The following is an 18471-nucleotide window of genomic DNA, read 5'->3' as shown; positions in this document are numbered from 1 at the left end:
CCAAACAACTGTCTGTATGTGTCTTTGTCGAAACAATCAATATAATATGTAGCTGATTAGGAGTATAACAGGTGTAATTTTTTTTTGCTCCGAGGTATGAACTAGCTATACCTCCGGTTACGCACATGCGATATGGACATATACTTAATTAATTTTAATATTTTTATTCTAAGTAGAATTTTAAGCATTAATAAGCAATTAAATTAAACATATTTATACATTATATTTTTGAAGTACTTTTTTTTTTCTCCATGAAAATTGACTTTAGTCTCAAGCACGTTTTGATTGCGCGTTCTTTTGTTTCCACCAAAAATATAAGTTTACGACCACCTCTGAGTTTCTTGAAAGCTCTTTGTTACCAACTTTACGATCCTACTTTGGTTTCGTTGTTTTTGTGGTATTAGCGACGGATTGAATTTATTCAAATTATTGTCTTATGTATATAGTTTTATATTAGGACTTACATAAGCCTATCAATATTACTTAGCTTAATAATTTTTATTGAATTTTTTCTTTCGTAAATGTTTGAACCTTTTTGTATCTTTGGTTATGTTGTTAGTATATTTGTTCCGTTTATAAATTAATATCACTCCTTAACCATGATACATCTATACTAATAATGATGATAATAATAATATAAATAATAAAAGCCTTTATTGCTGTAATTGCTTATATTATTACATAAAAATGCAAAATACTAATAAATTAACACTAAAAAAATGATTCGTCTAAATATGTATATACATATATATATCTTAATAAGTCTATGAATATGTATGTCCAAATAACGAATGCATGCGTTAATTTGTGATAAACGATGTGTCTAGTCAAATTGTAGACCGAGAATAATAAACCTGTATGTCAAAACACAGACAATTTTTGACTTACTGGGGTTTTAATACAAGAAGCACTAAGTTTGTCTGAAGTTCCAGACAACTAAGTGAATCAATCAATCAGGAGATTTCCTTTACTAAAACCTGGTCAAGTTACAATCCATCGGTATAGCACCACACAATGGAAATAAGCATTTATGAATGCTAGATATGCGGGTGGTAATTCTTGTACATTTTAAATGATTTATAATATTTTTAAAAGCCAAGTATTTTGTTCACTCTAGTATATTTAATATAGAGTGAAAATAAAATCCTCTATTATTTAAAGCAGCCCGATGTCTCAAAAACCGTACAATAATAGTTATTCAATTAAACTTAATTATTATTAAAAGTTAGTTACGGTTATGTTTAATTTTAGGGCCTGGGGCCCCTGCACCTCGTGAGCCACATTCAAAATTTTAATTGATGTACAGCCGGGTTCGATACCCGGCTGTACATCAATGGATTTTCGTTCTATGACCTACGACCTCAGGGATGAGTCACTAAACAAACACTGTATTGTTTAATATATTTACTCTTTATTATAAAAAACCATTATGGTATTTATTTAATAGCATTTATTAAAAGATATAAATCGTACTTAACAGTTTATTGAACTTAGTTTTTTGCTTAGGCAGACGGTTGCAGTTTTTTATATGAACGACGTTCGGTGCGATGAACTTTTATGGTTCACTTCTTGTCATCTTATTGAATAGTCAACGGTACATAGATTATAGAATAGTCGATAGTTTTAACCGTAATCCCTTGACAGAGACCTGTTACTTTATTTTTGGCAAGATACTAACAGATATACCCGAAATTAGTTAAATAAGAATTATGACATTGTTAATATTGCCTTATCTGCATCACGAGCACACCTTACATACACCCTCACATTCACACCCTCGCATACACACCCTCACGTCCATTACAACACAACCGAATTAGGTGTGAAATGTATTTGATAATTATTATAGAATTTTTACTCATGTAAATGTTTGAACCTTTTCGTAATATATCATGTATTCCATATGTGTTTATATAATTAGTATAATTACTTTTAGTTATGTATAATTTATGTTAGCTGGATTACGAAATAAAAGAATAATAATTACTGTTATTTATTGATAAATGCGTATTTTCCTCAATTAAACATTGAAGGCTATATATTCTGTGTTCAGTTGAAACACGTAATTTTTATTCACGAGATAAATACTTTGCCTAAGTTAAATCAGAAATTACTTTTAATAAAATACTTACGCTGTATGTTGACGTCAATTGACTAGAGATAGTAGATAGATGCACACCTTGCGCGGTGTTCGATTTTCAAATATCAAAGAATATCCGGTTAAATTCGACTCTAAATTATGTTAAGTATGTCAAATTGAATCTATTATCCAATTGTTTGTATCTGTACGCCATATTAATGTCATTGAACCCTGCCCTATTTTTTCGTTATACATTGACCTAATATAAACATTATTGAAACACAAACTTTAGTTCAAAATACTTTAAGGTATTCGAAGTATATTTCTTTGTTTATTTCGTGTCGTAATAAATTACTTTCAATACTCAATGACTACTCATTATTACTATGGATTATTAAATAGGCTATTAATATTTATAATTGTAAAACAACTATTTACGGTTTTAAGCTTAGTATTTAACGTTTATTTAAGGGCCCCCCATCAGATATAAGATGTGAATTCGGTCGAAGCGTGATTTGTTATAGCGGTCTTTTATTAATCGAATAATTGTTTCCCTTTGGAACTGTAGTCAGTTGTTATTATATATGTAGTATATAATAATATTGCATAGTACAGAGAAACATCTCTTCTGATTCAGTAGTCATAATAATAAATCAAAACGTAAATTAAGTTTTTTGATTCTTAGAAGTCTGAATGCTAATTCTGATATCAAAATGTTTAGTCTCGGGTCGACAATGAGCTCATATTAATATATTTGTTCAGGTCGTTAAAACCGATAGTCGTAACAACCGATGGCGTTATTAAGTACCTAATACAATAGAATTCAGTCGGGACCTTTGATTTTGGTCAATATAACCGGTATGTTGTTCCTACAGTATAGTGTAGTTCCTACACAATACATATAAATTAAACAATACACAAACATCGTTCCTAGTATAAACCGTTTTTCATAAATAATTATGTTAATTATACGTTACAGTATAAAAAGAAATGTTTGCTTGCAAAATTTCTTTTATTTCAGAAATACACACACCTTTACAGCCTATGCCAATACGACAATGTCGAGAAACACTTAATACAGTATAAAAAAGTACATAAAAATTAAACACATAATATACACAATATCGATACTGTGAATTCACTCTGTGAACATACAAAAATGTGACGGAAAACTAAATCCAACGATAATTTGTATTTTATTTTCTGTCCTATAACGTGTTTATTTAAAATAATTTAAAGTAGGGCGATGCTAAAATCGTCGCACAACTAGCGCAGTGATTTGACCCGGTAAACGGTGAATGGGGTTTCGGTTATGCCAATTAGTGTAACACAAAGACCTTTGTTTAGATTAATATTAATACAATGTGAATTTTGTGTATTTAGACTGATGATGATCCGACAAACAAAAAGACTTGCAACGCACTCGCGAGCCCTCAATGCCATTGTTATTTAAAAAAACAATAATAAATATAATTCAATGTATATAAACCATGAGGTTATACATCCTAAATCTTACTGTACACAGTTTATATATATTTGAATAATTTTATTATTATTATAATTAAACCAATTTAAAATAAATAGTTTCTAGTCCGTTTTTGAGTTAATCATGTGTACTGACATGCCAACTGAGTCATATAGGTATTATGGTATGGTATTGTCAGGTATTTTTTTTTATAAATTGTGTTTTTTGGAAATTATATTTTAGTACGAATTACATACTAATAAAATGATGAAACATGAATAATTTTTCGATCTTAGCGACAGATTAATAAAAAATAAAACACGAATAAAATGACATTTTTTAGAAATGATTCCTGGCTAGATTTATCGGCCCCGAAACCCCCCGTATACTAAATTTCATGAAAATCGTTGGAGCCGATTCCGAGATTTCAATTATAATAAATAATAAATACAAGAATTGCTCGTTTAAAGATATAAGATATATTAATGGTATAGTCCTTATTTGTTTGTATTTATATATCGTTCGGATTTTTGAAAGGTTAATTAAAATCAATAATTACGGTACAAAATAATAAAAATGTTAAATATAAAATACAAAAGAAGGTCTCGCCGCGATCTTTCAAAGTTGACTAAATTCCGTTCAACCGCATCTCACGTACTCATCAGTCTCCGAAATTACATTAACATATCGTGCACATTGCAAAACTCAAACGAGTTCCGCACATGTGTCAGTCGACTGCCCAACGCCACGCGCGATCCACGACTACAACTCTATACTAATAATTATCCAATTCATTGTTTGAACCCGGTATTTCGATGATGCAACTACATTAACCCGGTCTAGGCTACGGTTTTGTGTCGATAACCACGTGAACGAAAAGCGCCATTGTCCAATCATAGGAGGGTGAGGGGTACCGCCGCGTCTCGGCCACCCAATCGCGGCTCGTATACGATTTCGCCCCGACGAAACACGAACGTAACCGACAGGAGCCGAGCGCTGCATCCACAACCCCCAGTGCACATCCAGCCCCCATCATGGCAACCGCGGTGGCCGCGCCGCCGGCTGTCACGAAGAAACCGTCTATTAAAAAATACAAAGCGCCCACACCGCCTCGAGAGGAAAGCGAAAAGGACAAAGAGAACGTAGTCGATGAAACAAATGAATGCAAAACAAAAGAAACACCGGCTAGTCCAGCTGTGAAGAGGTTGTTGGGGAAACCGAATGTTGACAGAAGTTCTGTGTTATCGAAGGCGGCGATGTTCGAATCGGGCAGCCCCAAGGCGAAGGATCCCGCGGAAATGAGCCTACGGGAAAGGAAAGCTTTATTCGAAAAGAACAAGGGGACTGTTATAGTACCTAAAGCGCCCTTCGGACTTGCACCTTCGATGAAATCACTACACGGTGACAAAGGTAGGTACAATTTATTTTTGTTGTGCTAACGGTGTTTAGTTTCTCATGTTTCATTGTTAGCGAATAGGCTCAATTCAAAAACGTCTTGTTTACCCGTTAGCAGGTAGATTGCGCATTCAAAGGGTTATTTGTGAATTACAATTCACTTATTACCATTTGAATTCTTAATTTTGTTTTTGTTTTTTCACAAAATATGACGTTTTAACAGCTGTGTTTTGATATGACTATCGCTTTTCGCAAGGTAAATGTACAATTAAGATTTAGTTCGTGTAAATCGTGAAGAAGTATAGACTATTGTTTTCCTTATTAATGAAATTTGCGAAACAATAGTAATTATGATGAAATATTTAGTGACGCGTTACTGGTGTAGTCTGTGGTTTATGGAGTTTGTGGTCTAGGCAAAAGGTTATCATGGTTAAAAAATTATATATTGTATATGTAGTGAGTACTAGTTTTTCTATATATGCGCCATGTTTCTTCAAGAGACATATAACATATATAGTTATGTAAGCTTATGACATTTCCTGCAACGCTTCCCAAAAGTGATGTAAATCAGTATTCATGTTTATGTTATGAATGATAACTTTTGTAATATCCGATTTCACATGACTGTATGAACCCTGTATTGTCTATCAAACCCATGACGCGAAACGCGTGTACCCAACTGTCTTTTTATTGTATTTTCTTATCCCTGTGAGACATCCTTAAGTCACGGATTTTATAAGATCAATTCTCAGATGACATTGACAAAAGATTACTCTTAGTATCGGTGTTGTCTAAAAAAGAAAGTAATGGTTAACTCGTATTTTTGAATACTTTTATTTAATTGATGACCCAAAAATATTGGGCATCGATAATGAAGTTTTGTTTAAAGTTTGCAATTAATAGATTTAATTTACGTGGCGCATCGTAGTGGGATTAATATACAGCATTGAGCTATCGGCCATTGTTGCCATATTGAGATCAGTCTTTGTTTAACGATCTCGTAGTAAACATTATTTAATTATAGTATTGTCGTTCGTTTGATGTTCTATATATATAATGTAGTGTTTGTAAACACAGCTCCGATTTTTTTTGTATATTAGTTGTATAGTTGACACTTGCAATCAACGTACCCACTAAAAATAGTTAAAATGTCCATGGGCTGCGATGACTGTCCATTTTGGGCGTCCCGTAGGCTTATTTGCCATATAAAAATTTTTTATCTATAACCCCTCAGTTAGTAAGTTAACTCATATCACCTGGATGTTCAATTTTATTTTTTGGACAATTTTTTTTTATAAAAAAATAATATATAATACTTAAAGTTCTCTGTGAATAGCCATATCACATTACTGTAAAAATATTTTATGGCAAAACTACGTTTCCAGATCACTTATAAAATAATATAAGTTAACTTATAAACTCCACTTAGTTTGCGGTAATTTAATTACAAATCGTTCTTTCTTCAAATCATTAAACAACTGAATAGTTCCCAAGAGATGGCGCTAAAACTATGTCATGTCTAAGGTCCTCGATGTCTAAGCTAGGTATGGGTAGCTCGCTGAACTACAAATCAAACTATTATTTTTAGGTACTATTTGCCTTATTTTTGCTGGCTCTATTGATGCAGAAATCATGCTATATAATAGTTCCCAAAACTGTCTTGTCAATGGATTAGTTCTTATCATGTATAATGTTTGAGGCCATTACTATGTGTAAATCAAAACAGGTTTTTGTCCGTCATACTGTGTGTTGACATTGACACTCATTACCCTTATATACGGGTGTTACAGCAATCAATATTCGTTTAAATTAGTTAACTAATCCCAACACAACTGTCAAAGAAAGACAAGTCTTTACATTTTTGTAAATAGTATATTAGTTATATTTGCGATGGTAATAGTAGATTGGTCAGCAATTTATTTATCCTGACAGAAGGCTATATAAACTAACTATTTCGGACTTATAAAAATATGCTTATAAAAACGATATACTTAATAGAATATGTTTAACTAATATACAGTAGACAAAAATTGTATATTATTATTATTACGTACGTTACTATTTCTACTACATACTAATACTTTTACTATGTTAAGTTTGTCTCCCGTATGTCAAATAAGCAAAGCTCCACTCACGCGAGACATACAAATAATAATAAATTTATGTTGAGGTAGACCTATTTGTTTGTACACTGGCTGAGTTCACGAGAGTTGCTTGCTATATTGTTAGTTATAAGATTTAGGCATAGTATAATTATTTAATGTTTCTTATGTAGGATAAAATTGGTGTGGGTATTATTTTGGCGTTCTATCAAATTAGTAGTAACTGTTAAGGTAGAATAATGTAGTGGAATAAATAAAAAAAATAACATACGAGTGATACTTAGTGGTAGGTCTTGACGAAACTTACCCATAATGAATATAATCAAACAATGCCCCTTCATCAGCCTTCACCATATTTGACCATATAGCAAAAGTTGCGAACATTATTTCCGTCACGTACCTCTCAAAGAAATGACTGTGCAGAATCGCGTTCGTGGAACATTTCTTATCAGTCGATCTTTAATTAAATAAAGGGTCGTTGACCGGAAAGGATCTTTTTGTTGGTAAAAAATTTGCATTTAGGACTCTAATCTTATAACGGTTCAAGCGGCAAGTGTTATTTTGAAATTGGAACGTCGTCATATTTGTTAATTGCTAGAATCGATTTGTTGGTCTTTGATTTGGGTGACATGTTTTTGATGTTTTAATAGATAGGTATTCTTTCCAAAAGAACTTTTTTTGTTGTTTAAGGGTAAGATTCAGTGTAATTTATCCAACGTTACTTAATTCCCGCCCGTATATAAGCCCGTTGCCTTATAATTTATATAACCTGCTTTTTTGCTTTTTTTCATATGTATATGTTAGTATATTGTTGTAACGAAGTGTAAATAAATAAAAAAAAGCTGTGTTTCGAAAGCATGACCTAAGGGGTGTAGATGGTACGCTTAAGCACATAGACAAACAAACACTGCTCGGTAATAGATAGATAATTCTGAGAGTACTAGCGAGATTTATTTGTAAAACGAATGTGAAATAACAATCGGTACCCACAAAGTATAATCTCGTACATTTTCTTTTCTTATTTAAATAACGATAAGTAGGTTGGTCACAGAATTTCGTTTAGCACATCCTTATATGTGGTTTTTAACTTTCACTTGTCGAGTGTCGTTTACAAGGGAAATAATGTACTCACATTAGAAGGAAACTTGTGATATAAGGTTACTTGTGAGTAGTCAATTGGAATTTTACTGGCATACTATGGGTAAAGATGGAGACATCGGGAAACAAAGTATCATCTGTATCACTTCAACGTCCGCCGTTTCTGGCAGTTTTTGCCGCGCACCAGCACTATGTGGAACCAGCTGCCCACTGAAGTATTTCCGAACCAATTCTACTTAGGGCCCTTCAAGAAAGGAGCGTACCAATTTTTAAAGGGCTGGCAACGCACTGATCCTTCTGACACTGTGAGTGTTAATATCAGAGTCTCCTGCTGGTTTGCCTTTACATTAAAATACTAACAACATTTGAAATGGTAATTAGGGATATGAATTATTATGTGGTTTTAATGTAATATTGTGGTTTATAGTAGCTTTAATATCATGGTGCTGCATTTGTCGATATTGTGTACTTGATGCCTTATAAAAAAATAGAATTACTCAGATTGTGTAAGATCTATGTAGGCCCTAACTTATCTGCGTAATTTGCGCTTTTTAATATAATTGGATTTTTATTGGGTAAAACAATGACGTGTGAAACAAACAGTTATAGATACAACTGTAAATTTAAAAGGACAAATGATTCAGCTATTATTTGCAACGAGAAATTTGTTTAACATGTATTGAAATAGAAAGTAATTTTTTAAGAAAATTTTAAGGTTATTAGAGACCGTATGGAATTATTACGAAGCGCGATTGGCGTATTTAAAACATATAGAACGAACATGCATCGAATCAAATACGTGTATTCGTAGTTATTTAAAAACAATATTAATATAGGTAACATAATGTACACTTATGAACGTCAAAAAAAAAAAAAAAGAAATATTAAATGAATCTTATTTTACATTTACTGCCAGTTCTCAAATCAAGGACGTAGAACGGAAGAGAAGGACTGGCAATAAACTCTCCGCCACTCTTTTTTAACAGAAATTATAAACAAGCAAGGAACATAAATATAGGTCAAACAGCAAAAATAAAATGCAATTTTAAATTAAATATAAACTGAAACCTCATTAAGATACACAATATTACTGTAATATAGAATAGCGATTTAAAACTGAAGTCAATTATTTATTTGAACGGCAATTGAAAAACCTGTCGGATGGCATTTAAAGGTTTTTTTTTTTGTAAAAAATCTAAATGTCAAGAGACTAGTATTTATTCAGTAATATTTTATGTCACTAAAATATTAATACTAAAAATATTTGTGCATGTATGATCATACAAATCGTTTGTATTTCGTTAACGCAGAAATTGCGACTGCGACCTGGAAATCGTGCGTTCGTCACGAATACAATGTACTTTTCTTTCAACGTGTGTAATTTCTTAGACGGAAAAAATAGGGTGGAAAAAGATATCCACCCTATTTTTTCCGGATGAGGGCCGCATATTTGCTTGATAAAAATATATCCAACACTATCAGAAATTAATATTCCTCATTTTGCTAATTTGTAAGTTCGCAGAGTGAAATCACAGTTACGATATTGTGTATTTTATGTGTTTAATATTATATATGTACGGTATTATATTTTATTTAATGTTTTCTCGACGTTGACGCATGGTAGTCAAATAACTGATAACTTATTTAAAAAAATTACGAAACACAAAGATTTTTTATCGCACAAGAGCGACCATTAAATACTGTATAAATATCGAAGAATTACTTTTAAATAAAGCCTTTACATTCTTAACAATAAATAATACACATAATATATTTAAGATAGGTATAAATTGCTCTGAACTTCCTAGAATTCACACGCTAGTACTTAGGTAACTGATATCAAGCTAACTGTAATCTAACAATGTAATCTAGACTCGCTTTATTGCCTAGGTTATTTATTATCTTACTATGGGTATTCTGAAACGGAAGCTTACATATAATACTAGATTTATCATCTTGTATTATATTGTACTAAAATATAGAAATTAGGTTTAATTTATAAAAGTAAATACAATTTTTAAATTTGTATATATGAATGGAAATATCCAAACAATTGAGATATCTTTATCCGGAGATATTTTTTTGTAAATTTTAATACATATTTCAATACATAGTCTTACAAATATTTAACAAGAAATATTGGAAAAGGGATATGTTTTATGTGAAATGAAAGTATGACAGAATATTCAGTATATTATAACTCTGAAAATAATGACATATGTACTCATTGATTCCCTAGACAAAAACTGTACATAGGGTCAGTAATACCGGAAATAAAACGAACGCTTCCCATAACGATAACAATGTGGGTAATGATGGGGTGGTTCGGTCATGACAGTTAACGGTTAACGGAATTATACGTTAGAATTTAGATTAAACTGGTTGACGAATTATTGTTGAAGTTAGTTTTGTCAATAAGGCTTTCCTCTCGCAATAATCAAGACAAGAATATGAATATGATACAAAAATGTTATGGTGGCAATCTAATGTTCGCATATTCTACCACACATAATGGTGTCCAAATTTTCTAAAACGAATTTACATAGAAGTTTACACAACACACACATTATGAGTTATTCCATTATAGTCAATTCTTATATTATTTGTAGTGATAAAATATCACTTTATTTCAATATATTAAAACATTATCTAATGAATATAAATTATATTGTTTCACGCTAACACATACATTTTTTCCTAAATTTTCGATTATTTTCCACACACCTTGATTGTAACACAAAAGGTTGTTTTTCCTAAATAATTCATGTATTTTCTTATTCTTTTGTATTGCGTTTTGAGTTATGATTCATGAACCTTAAGATTAGCTTTTAGTTTTATTTTATGTTGGATTTGCCATTATTACTTGTAATATTATATTTTTGGTTTGGTTAGTCACTTCTGGCTACACTGTATCTTTCGTGTTTATTTTTCTCCTTACTATGTTTGCCTGGAAGAGATCACTTGTTAGCGATAAGGCAGCCCGTTGCGTCCCTACTAATTCTTGTTCACACTGCCCTATAATCAGTGGCGATATCGGGACAATTGTGTTGGGGACGAATTTAGTCCGTAGTTCGAATCGGCAGTAGCATACTTAAATTAGGGTATGCCTATACATGAGGCGATCTAGGGTGCTCCCCACTACATCCCCAATATTGCCTCTAATTTAGGGCCGTGAGACGCTTTTACTTGATTTGATGTAATGAAGTTATAATAAATGTCTATGGTTATGTATATCGAAAGTTGTCTTAGCACAATGCATTTGTTCTCTTAGTACATAATGTTTTACTCATTGTTTATAAGATGATGATGGTAATTATGAGAATTGTCAAGGAGTTGATTGTTGCCATTACAATATTGTGTATGTGTGTGTTAAGGTAGTTATTTGCATGATTTGGGACGTGATAAATCAATAAATCGCTTTTGTCGCTGTGGTTGTGACATATTTTGGATGCTTCCTATTACTTTGCTCAAGCATTGAAGATTTTTTTAAATCTATCGTGTATATCAAGTAACAAACAAATTAAAAGAAGCCTATTAAGTTAGAGATTATACGAATAATAAATTATAATAATTAGGCCATTTATTAAAACCTATATTAATTTCGAGTAAATACTAATTAATCAACTTTTTTACATAAAATCAATCGCATATATTGAGTAATAGGTATTTAGGCGAGCGTTGAAGCGTAACAGCCAGTCAGCTGTTTAGAAACGCGACGCGGGCGCAGCGTCACTGATGCGAGAAACCTTTGAGTATTTAATCGTAATAGGACAGATAAAATTGTTTTTCTATGTAGTAATTATTATCATCCACAGAAAGGTGAATTATTAATTTGTTAGTAGTTTGTGCACAGACTATGTGTTATATCAGATCCCGAAGGCTTTAATGTTTGAAAAGGCTGGACTGTTTCGTGGACTGGATTTCTGAATAGCAGAAAGTTCGGTGTACAAGCCTAGCCTACAAGCATCTTTAGGTATTTTCTTGTCGACTTAAAACTTTTTAAGTTTATACATAAACATAAAATAAATTAAATCGCAATTAGTTACATATATCAAATACTTTTTGTTTGTTTGTTCCCTTTTATAAATCTTTTTGTTGTAATTGTATGTATTCCATCTTTGGCTATATTCTCAGTGTATTTGTTTGTAATTATATATAATTTATGCTAGCTGTAGGAATACTAAATAAATAAATGCTTTCTATACAATAGATTAAACCGCGAACCCACTTCCAGGGACACTTTGCAATAGCCCTGCATCTTAGAGAAAGCTTAACCTTTTTTTACTACCCAATATTGTCCCATTAAATAATTTTTTTAAAACTTTATAGTAGATTACCTAAAGAAATAGTGTTTTTCGTATTGTTAGGATTCTTTGGCCTTCTAACGTATAGTACCTTTTTGCGTCGTACTAAAACTCGTTTGACAAGTCCAGGAGAGCACAATGACAAACATGGATCTTAGTGACATCAGGTTTAAGGATAAATGTTTATAAAAGAAAAATTATTTTAATGTAAAATCTTATTTCTGTGAAATCCAACTTGCATACGTAAACGAGTCTATAGCGTCCGTAATTTAAGTTTCCAAAGATAAAAAAAATTTCGTAATTTTTGAGTGTTGAAGTGTCGAAGAAGATATCGGGTACAAGCCTAATTATAAATCGTATAGAAATAAATGTTATTGGGTACTAAGATATTTTACCCGTAGGTAATATACAGTCTGTCTCCGTCTTTTATTGTGATAACGGGGAGAGACTACGGATTTGGAGTCTTCAAATAGGATAACTACCAGTAAAATTACATATACCTTCAGCTAACCGTCAAATATTATTAAATTTATAGTGTTAGCTAATATTCATTTAATATTTTTAACAATACTTTTGTCAACTAAATAGTAGTTAGATAAAGCATAATCAATAAATTCTTGCCCATATTTTACATTTATATTAATATTAGGAGAGAAATTATTTCATCATATATTTATCATCCAGGAAAACGCAGAAGAGTCTCAAATCAATTGTTCCGTTGAGTTTTAATAAGACGAACAACTTCTTAAAATTATCCTAATGGAAAATGTAATAAACTATCGTACAAGTAAATATGTCTGTCCCATACCCCATTATGGGGTTACGGTTATGTCAAATGATAGTGAGTAACTCGGAAGCGTGCAATATTGACAGATTGGGTCATTAGCTCTCGACCAACGGTTGTCAATCCACCATTCTGTCTGGCGCTGTGCGCTCGCGCAGTTAACATTTGTGAATCGTGATTGAATATAAACGGTGATGTACACGTGAAAAGTTCCTGTAAAATTGTTTAAATTCCCTATTAAACATTAAATTCTGAAAGGTGACTTTAAAAGGTGATTTCGATTTTTTTTAAACCTTTATTATTATACATTTATCGTTATTTTAAATAAAATTTATTGATGAATAGATTTACTTGTTAGTTAAACTTTTTACCTCACAGTATTATTAATTATTCATACAACCCTATTCGGAGCCGTTTGTAAAGAAAATAGTTTTTTCTTTAAGTAATTGTTTAGTTAATAAATTAAGTATTAATTAACATTAAATTGTCATTTATAATTTATTGGAAAAACCATTGGATAATTGGCGTCATAGGGACGGCGATTTCAACAATTGTATTGAAAAGTGCCAAGAAAATGTAAAATTTCGTCATTTTACTGTAACTCGAGCAATTTCGACATAACGCAGCACTTGTTTAAGCATTGTTTAAGTTCTTAGAACTTTAATAGCACTTGCAAAACCACCACTTTATCTATAAAAAATATTCCTTCACATTGAGGAGTATGATTGCATGTTTGGGATCATGTGGAAATTAGTCGCTGTAGCCACTAAAAACATACGGTGCCATCTTCGGTATTGACCTAGATTAGAGGTCTAAAGTCTTAAATCTGGATGTGTTTTGTGTACCCTTCCTCGATGGAAGAGATATATAATGCTTTAAATATAATTTTCTTCTCTGGGGAACGCGTACATTCAAACTGTTTAAGTTTGAATGTACGCGTTCAAACGTTCGTTAAATAGTGTGATTAAAGAAGGCATTTATTATAAATAATGTCCCATAGTTACTGGTTAACATTTTTTATCTGAAAACATCGTTATGACAAAAATATATTATTCTGTCTTCGTATTGACTTTAAGGTTTTTAACGTTTGAAACAAATGAACAATTTCTTTTCAATACTTAAATTTGGGTCATGCAGACAATAAAGTTTGTACAAACGATAAGCAAATAGTGTAGGCTTTACGTTACGTATGTGTGACCTTCCAAGTTATGGAAATGCAGGCCATAATTTATCAAAACGTTACATTTATTTTGCTATGAGAGCCATGTTTAATGTGACTCTGAGATTGTAGGTTTAAACCCTGGCCACGTGCCCAAACACTTGCTGGTACTGTGAGGCATGGCTTATACCGTTATTAAATTATTATCATTAAAAAGAGACGAAATTATTTAATAAATTACATTATATACCTTAGGTACCTCATTGTCAAAAAATCGTAAAAAAGACAGTACACATCTTCAGTTGTCGTCGTCAGTTGGCATCATGAAGGCCAACCAGCTTCACCTGGTTTATTGACCTAGAATGAATCATTTATTTATCACAGCAATTCATAAATTAAATTCAAATTATTAAGTATCTGGAATCTAACTGAAAATATATTTTTGTCTTTGTAAGTTTATTGAGTAAGACATGATTGATACCGGAGCGTATTGCACACAAAACCGGAATCGTGAATAAACAATTAGAAAAAGTAATAAAGGATTTTGTATCTATAGGTCGCTTCGGCTCGAAGGACCAAAATGTACGGTTCCTGGTTCATCGGGAAGTTAAATAATAGGCGATATTTTTTTTACTATATGTTAACCGCTCACGTACAACAATAGAATAAAAGCGAAATAATTAAATACTAATTGCTATGAAACAAATGCTAAATTACTGGAATGTTAATATTGAAGAGTGCGGTTCTACTCTCGGGGCGTAACTGCGACGGTTTAGGAAATCGCCACGCTTATAAAACTAAGAAAGCCTGAGTGAGCAAAATTTACAGCCTTGGCTCTTGTACTTTTGTTACGGTGATAATATTATTCTCGTGTCGACTGTCAAAGAAAATTTAATATAAAGTTATTTAACAATAACAATTGATTGTGGCCTGTTTATATTGATAAAGAATTAAAACCAACGCTGAATCAATCAATCGACGAATTTCGCGTTAACAATTTGTTTAATCGCTAACCCAGATTTCTGTTCCGTTACTAATAGGCAACATCTGTGGCTGACACCGTCGTCTTTTTGGGTGTGCTTTCCTCACGATGGTTTCCTTACGAGCGAGTGTAAGCGCACATATATAGTCCAGTCCCGGGGATCGAACCTACGCAATAACCAACACTCTTCATTGCTTCATGTTACAGTGATAAATATATAGTATGAACGCGATGTTTTTGTTTGATTTTGTTTAAGCGAGGAACTTAAATGGCTTTTGAAATTTTAGATAATATGATAAACACCGTTAGCCTAATATATTTAAATGACGTTTTGAATACTAACGACATTTATTTTCAGCTAAACCAACGCCAGCGAAAACACACAAGCCAAAAAGTACGGAAAGCTCGCGAACTAATTCTAAAGACAGTCTCGCTGAGGACAATATTAGTCAAAGTTCGGTTGGTGGAGGGATAAAAGACAAACTGGCTGCCTTGTTCAATAAAGAGCAGACGATAAGCGAGACAACAATAGCGAATAAGTTCAAGCAAGAGAGGGAGAAGGAGATGGAGATGCTGCAGAATAGATTTCATTATAAGGTGAGGTTTATTATTTACAAAAAATACAATCCAGTCCTAACAGGTGATCCTATATCGACATGAATAACTAATAAAAAATCATACACGAAACAAACATCAAATAAGAAATTAGTTAGGAAATACAAGCTAAAGAATAATATCAAAATAAAATTAACTAACAATTAAATTATTTTTTGGTCACTCAATGGACGTTAAAAAGGCCCGTTAACGAATTACACAGTAATTAATGCTTTCTAGAAAAGTCATAGCTGTGGGCCTATAAATTTATTACATCATGATAATTATTTAGTCATATTTTATATATCTCTCACTCATTTCTGACTGCGGATTATTTAATGACCTTATATCAGACTCTAATTTCTATATAAAAATACCAATCGTAGTAACAGCGAATCGTTTATCCACTTCGAAAAACCTTAGATAATTTTGAAGGTATGTTTCTTTAAAAGAAATTACTGTTTGTAGGAGATACTATTGGTATTCATGATATAGAACTCCACGTAAATCTGTAAACTTACTAGGTATTTATATTAGAAGAAGAAAGTTGTAGAAGAAATTGCAGAAATACATACCAGTCGTAATTAATACGAATCGTTGATCGACTTCAAAAAAGCTAAGTAGATTTGCATCTTGAAAGTGCTTTTTTAGAAGAAATTACGGTTCGTAGGAGATACGACTGATATTTTTGAAATAGTACTCCGGCGCGGTTCTGTAAACTAATATATATACAGTTTAGAAATTAATAAGATTTATTAATCCCTAAACATTTCTATATCATATATTGTGGTCAAATGACCAGACTTGACCTTAAAAATGTTGTCTGACCGTGAACGCGTGAACTCGAAATGCATACATAGTAAACTGGTCTGCGAATGTAAGATTTCTAGTGTAGACAAGTTTTTTTGTTTGACGGATAACATTGGTTTGAACCCCAATGGGTTTGTACCAGGCACATTTAAGAATTTATTTACACTTGAAACATACATATAAAAATTGGTTACATAAGTTACGGGTGGACATATCACTAACAAGCGATTCTGGTAAAGCAACCCCAGTATCGGAAAATAAAAATGAAAACTGAGGCTTACATAAAATTACATATAACACTAGACTTAATAAAAATAAAGTATTTATTTCTTTTATTCATTTATTAACACTTCGTTACATTACAATATAAAAATTGAACATAATTAAATGAAACGAGCAACTGGCGGCCTTATCGCTTTGGAGCGATCTCTTCCAGGCAACCACAATATATACGTTAATCGTCGTTAATATCGTACAAAAATGTAAGAGTTTGATTCATATTCAATTACTATTATTGAGTATCAGCGTGTTGTTTAGTACTGAACAGCACAATTATGAAACTTAAAATTCTTTGGCTGCTTTTATAATACATACTTATATGAAGGTAATACGGTCAAATACCTACTACATAACAGGTTTGTATGGTTTTGGTGGTATACGATTATTATTTTTGAATTGGTTGCAAAATCTTATCAAAATACAAGAAATTATAATAATATCTGAACTTATGACATCGAAATTATGGACCAAAAATCGTAGGATAATAATAAATATATTTACAGACGGAGAATTTATTTGAAATTGGAATGAAATTATGAGATTTGAAAGTGTTTACAATTTTACGATGACAAATATATTTAAGTATAAATTACATTCAAATCTACACACACGAGAAGTTAATAATAAACTAGACGTTTCCCCTATTCCCATAGTTCTAAAAATACTCGCGTCTCGTATCCTTTAACGCTTACTCGAATTCCAGGATTTGTACTCAGCAAACCGTGTTTTGTTTTGCTTGCGGACATGTTTGATAACGATTCTTGTTAAAACTCATTGGTTTGTGTGGGTAGGTTTATGCTGTATTTTATTATCCGCCTCGTTAAGGTTACATATGATTTCTAAAATGTTTAATAATTATACGACTATATTTATTACATTCTTAAACTAGATAGAATGGGGATAGAAGTCACACATCAAATTCTGGCGAAATAACAACAATATTCTAATTTCAATAAATCGCTTAAAGTGAGACTAATGTTGTTCTAGAGATCCAACCCGAAGTTTTTATTAGAATAGAGGAATTTGGCATCCCTCATTTAGCGATATCGCATGTTGAACATATACCAATACTAGTTTTATGAAAAGGAAAGTATTTTTGTAAAGAAACTCAAAACCGGTCGATTTCAATAATTATATCACGATTAGCATACGTGTCTACAATCCCTTAGTAACATAGGCATTCTGACCAACAAAATAAATAAATACCCATCCAAAGTGTGAAGCAACGACAGTTAGTTCTAGTAGATATATAACATATTATGTTCATAAATATTAATTTATAATCTTTTAATGAAAAAGTTATTTAAAAAAATAATTAACCATTACATATCACTCCAATGCGGCAACTATTTACATTTAACATACAAAATACGTACACATAAAAAAAACATAACATTAAACAGATATAAATAGATTAAA

At 31.7% G+C, this 18471-nt stretch overlaps 1 protein-coding gene across 5 annotated transcripts in view; it reads left to right on the top strand.

Annotated features, from left to right (window-relative positions):
• Positions 1 to 18471, top strand: part of LOC110996381 (anillin) — a 45040-nt gene that overhangs the window by 9217 nt on the left and 17352 nt on the right. For 4 of the 5 annotated variants that reach the window (XM_022264017.2, XM_022264019.2, XM_022264018.2 and 1 more), the window contains exons 7-8: positions 4445 to 4955; positions 15728 to 15966. In XM_022264017.2, coding sequence (XP_022119709.2) covers positions 4445 to 4955; positions 15728 to 15966 — 750 coding nt within the window. The remainder of the gene's footprint in view (positions 1 to 4444; positions 4956 to 15727; positions 15967 to 18471) is intronic. The other variant, XM_022264020.2, reaches the window with a different exon arrangement.

Source organism: Pieris rapae, chromosome 5 (genome assembly GCF_905147795.1).
Source record: "Pieris rapae chromosome 5, ilPieRapa1.1, whole genome shotgun sequence".
Classification (NCBI taxonomy): domain Eukaryota; kingdom Metazoa; phylum Arthropoda; class Insecta; order Lepidoptera; family Pieridae; genus Pieris; species Pieris rapae.
This window is presented reverse-complemented; position numbering and strand designations above follow the sequence as displayed.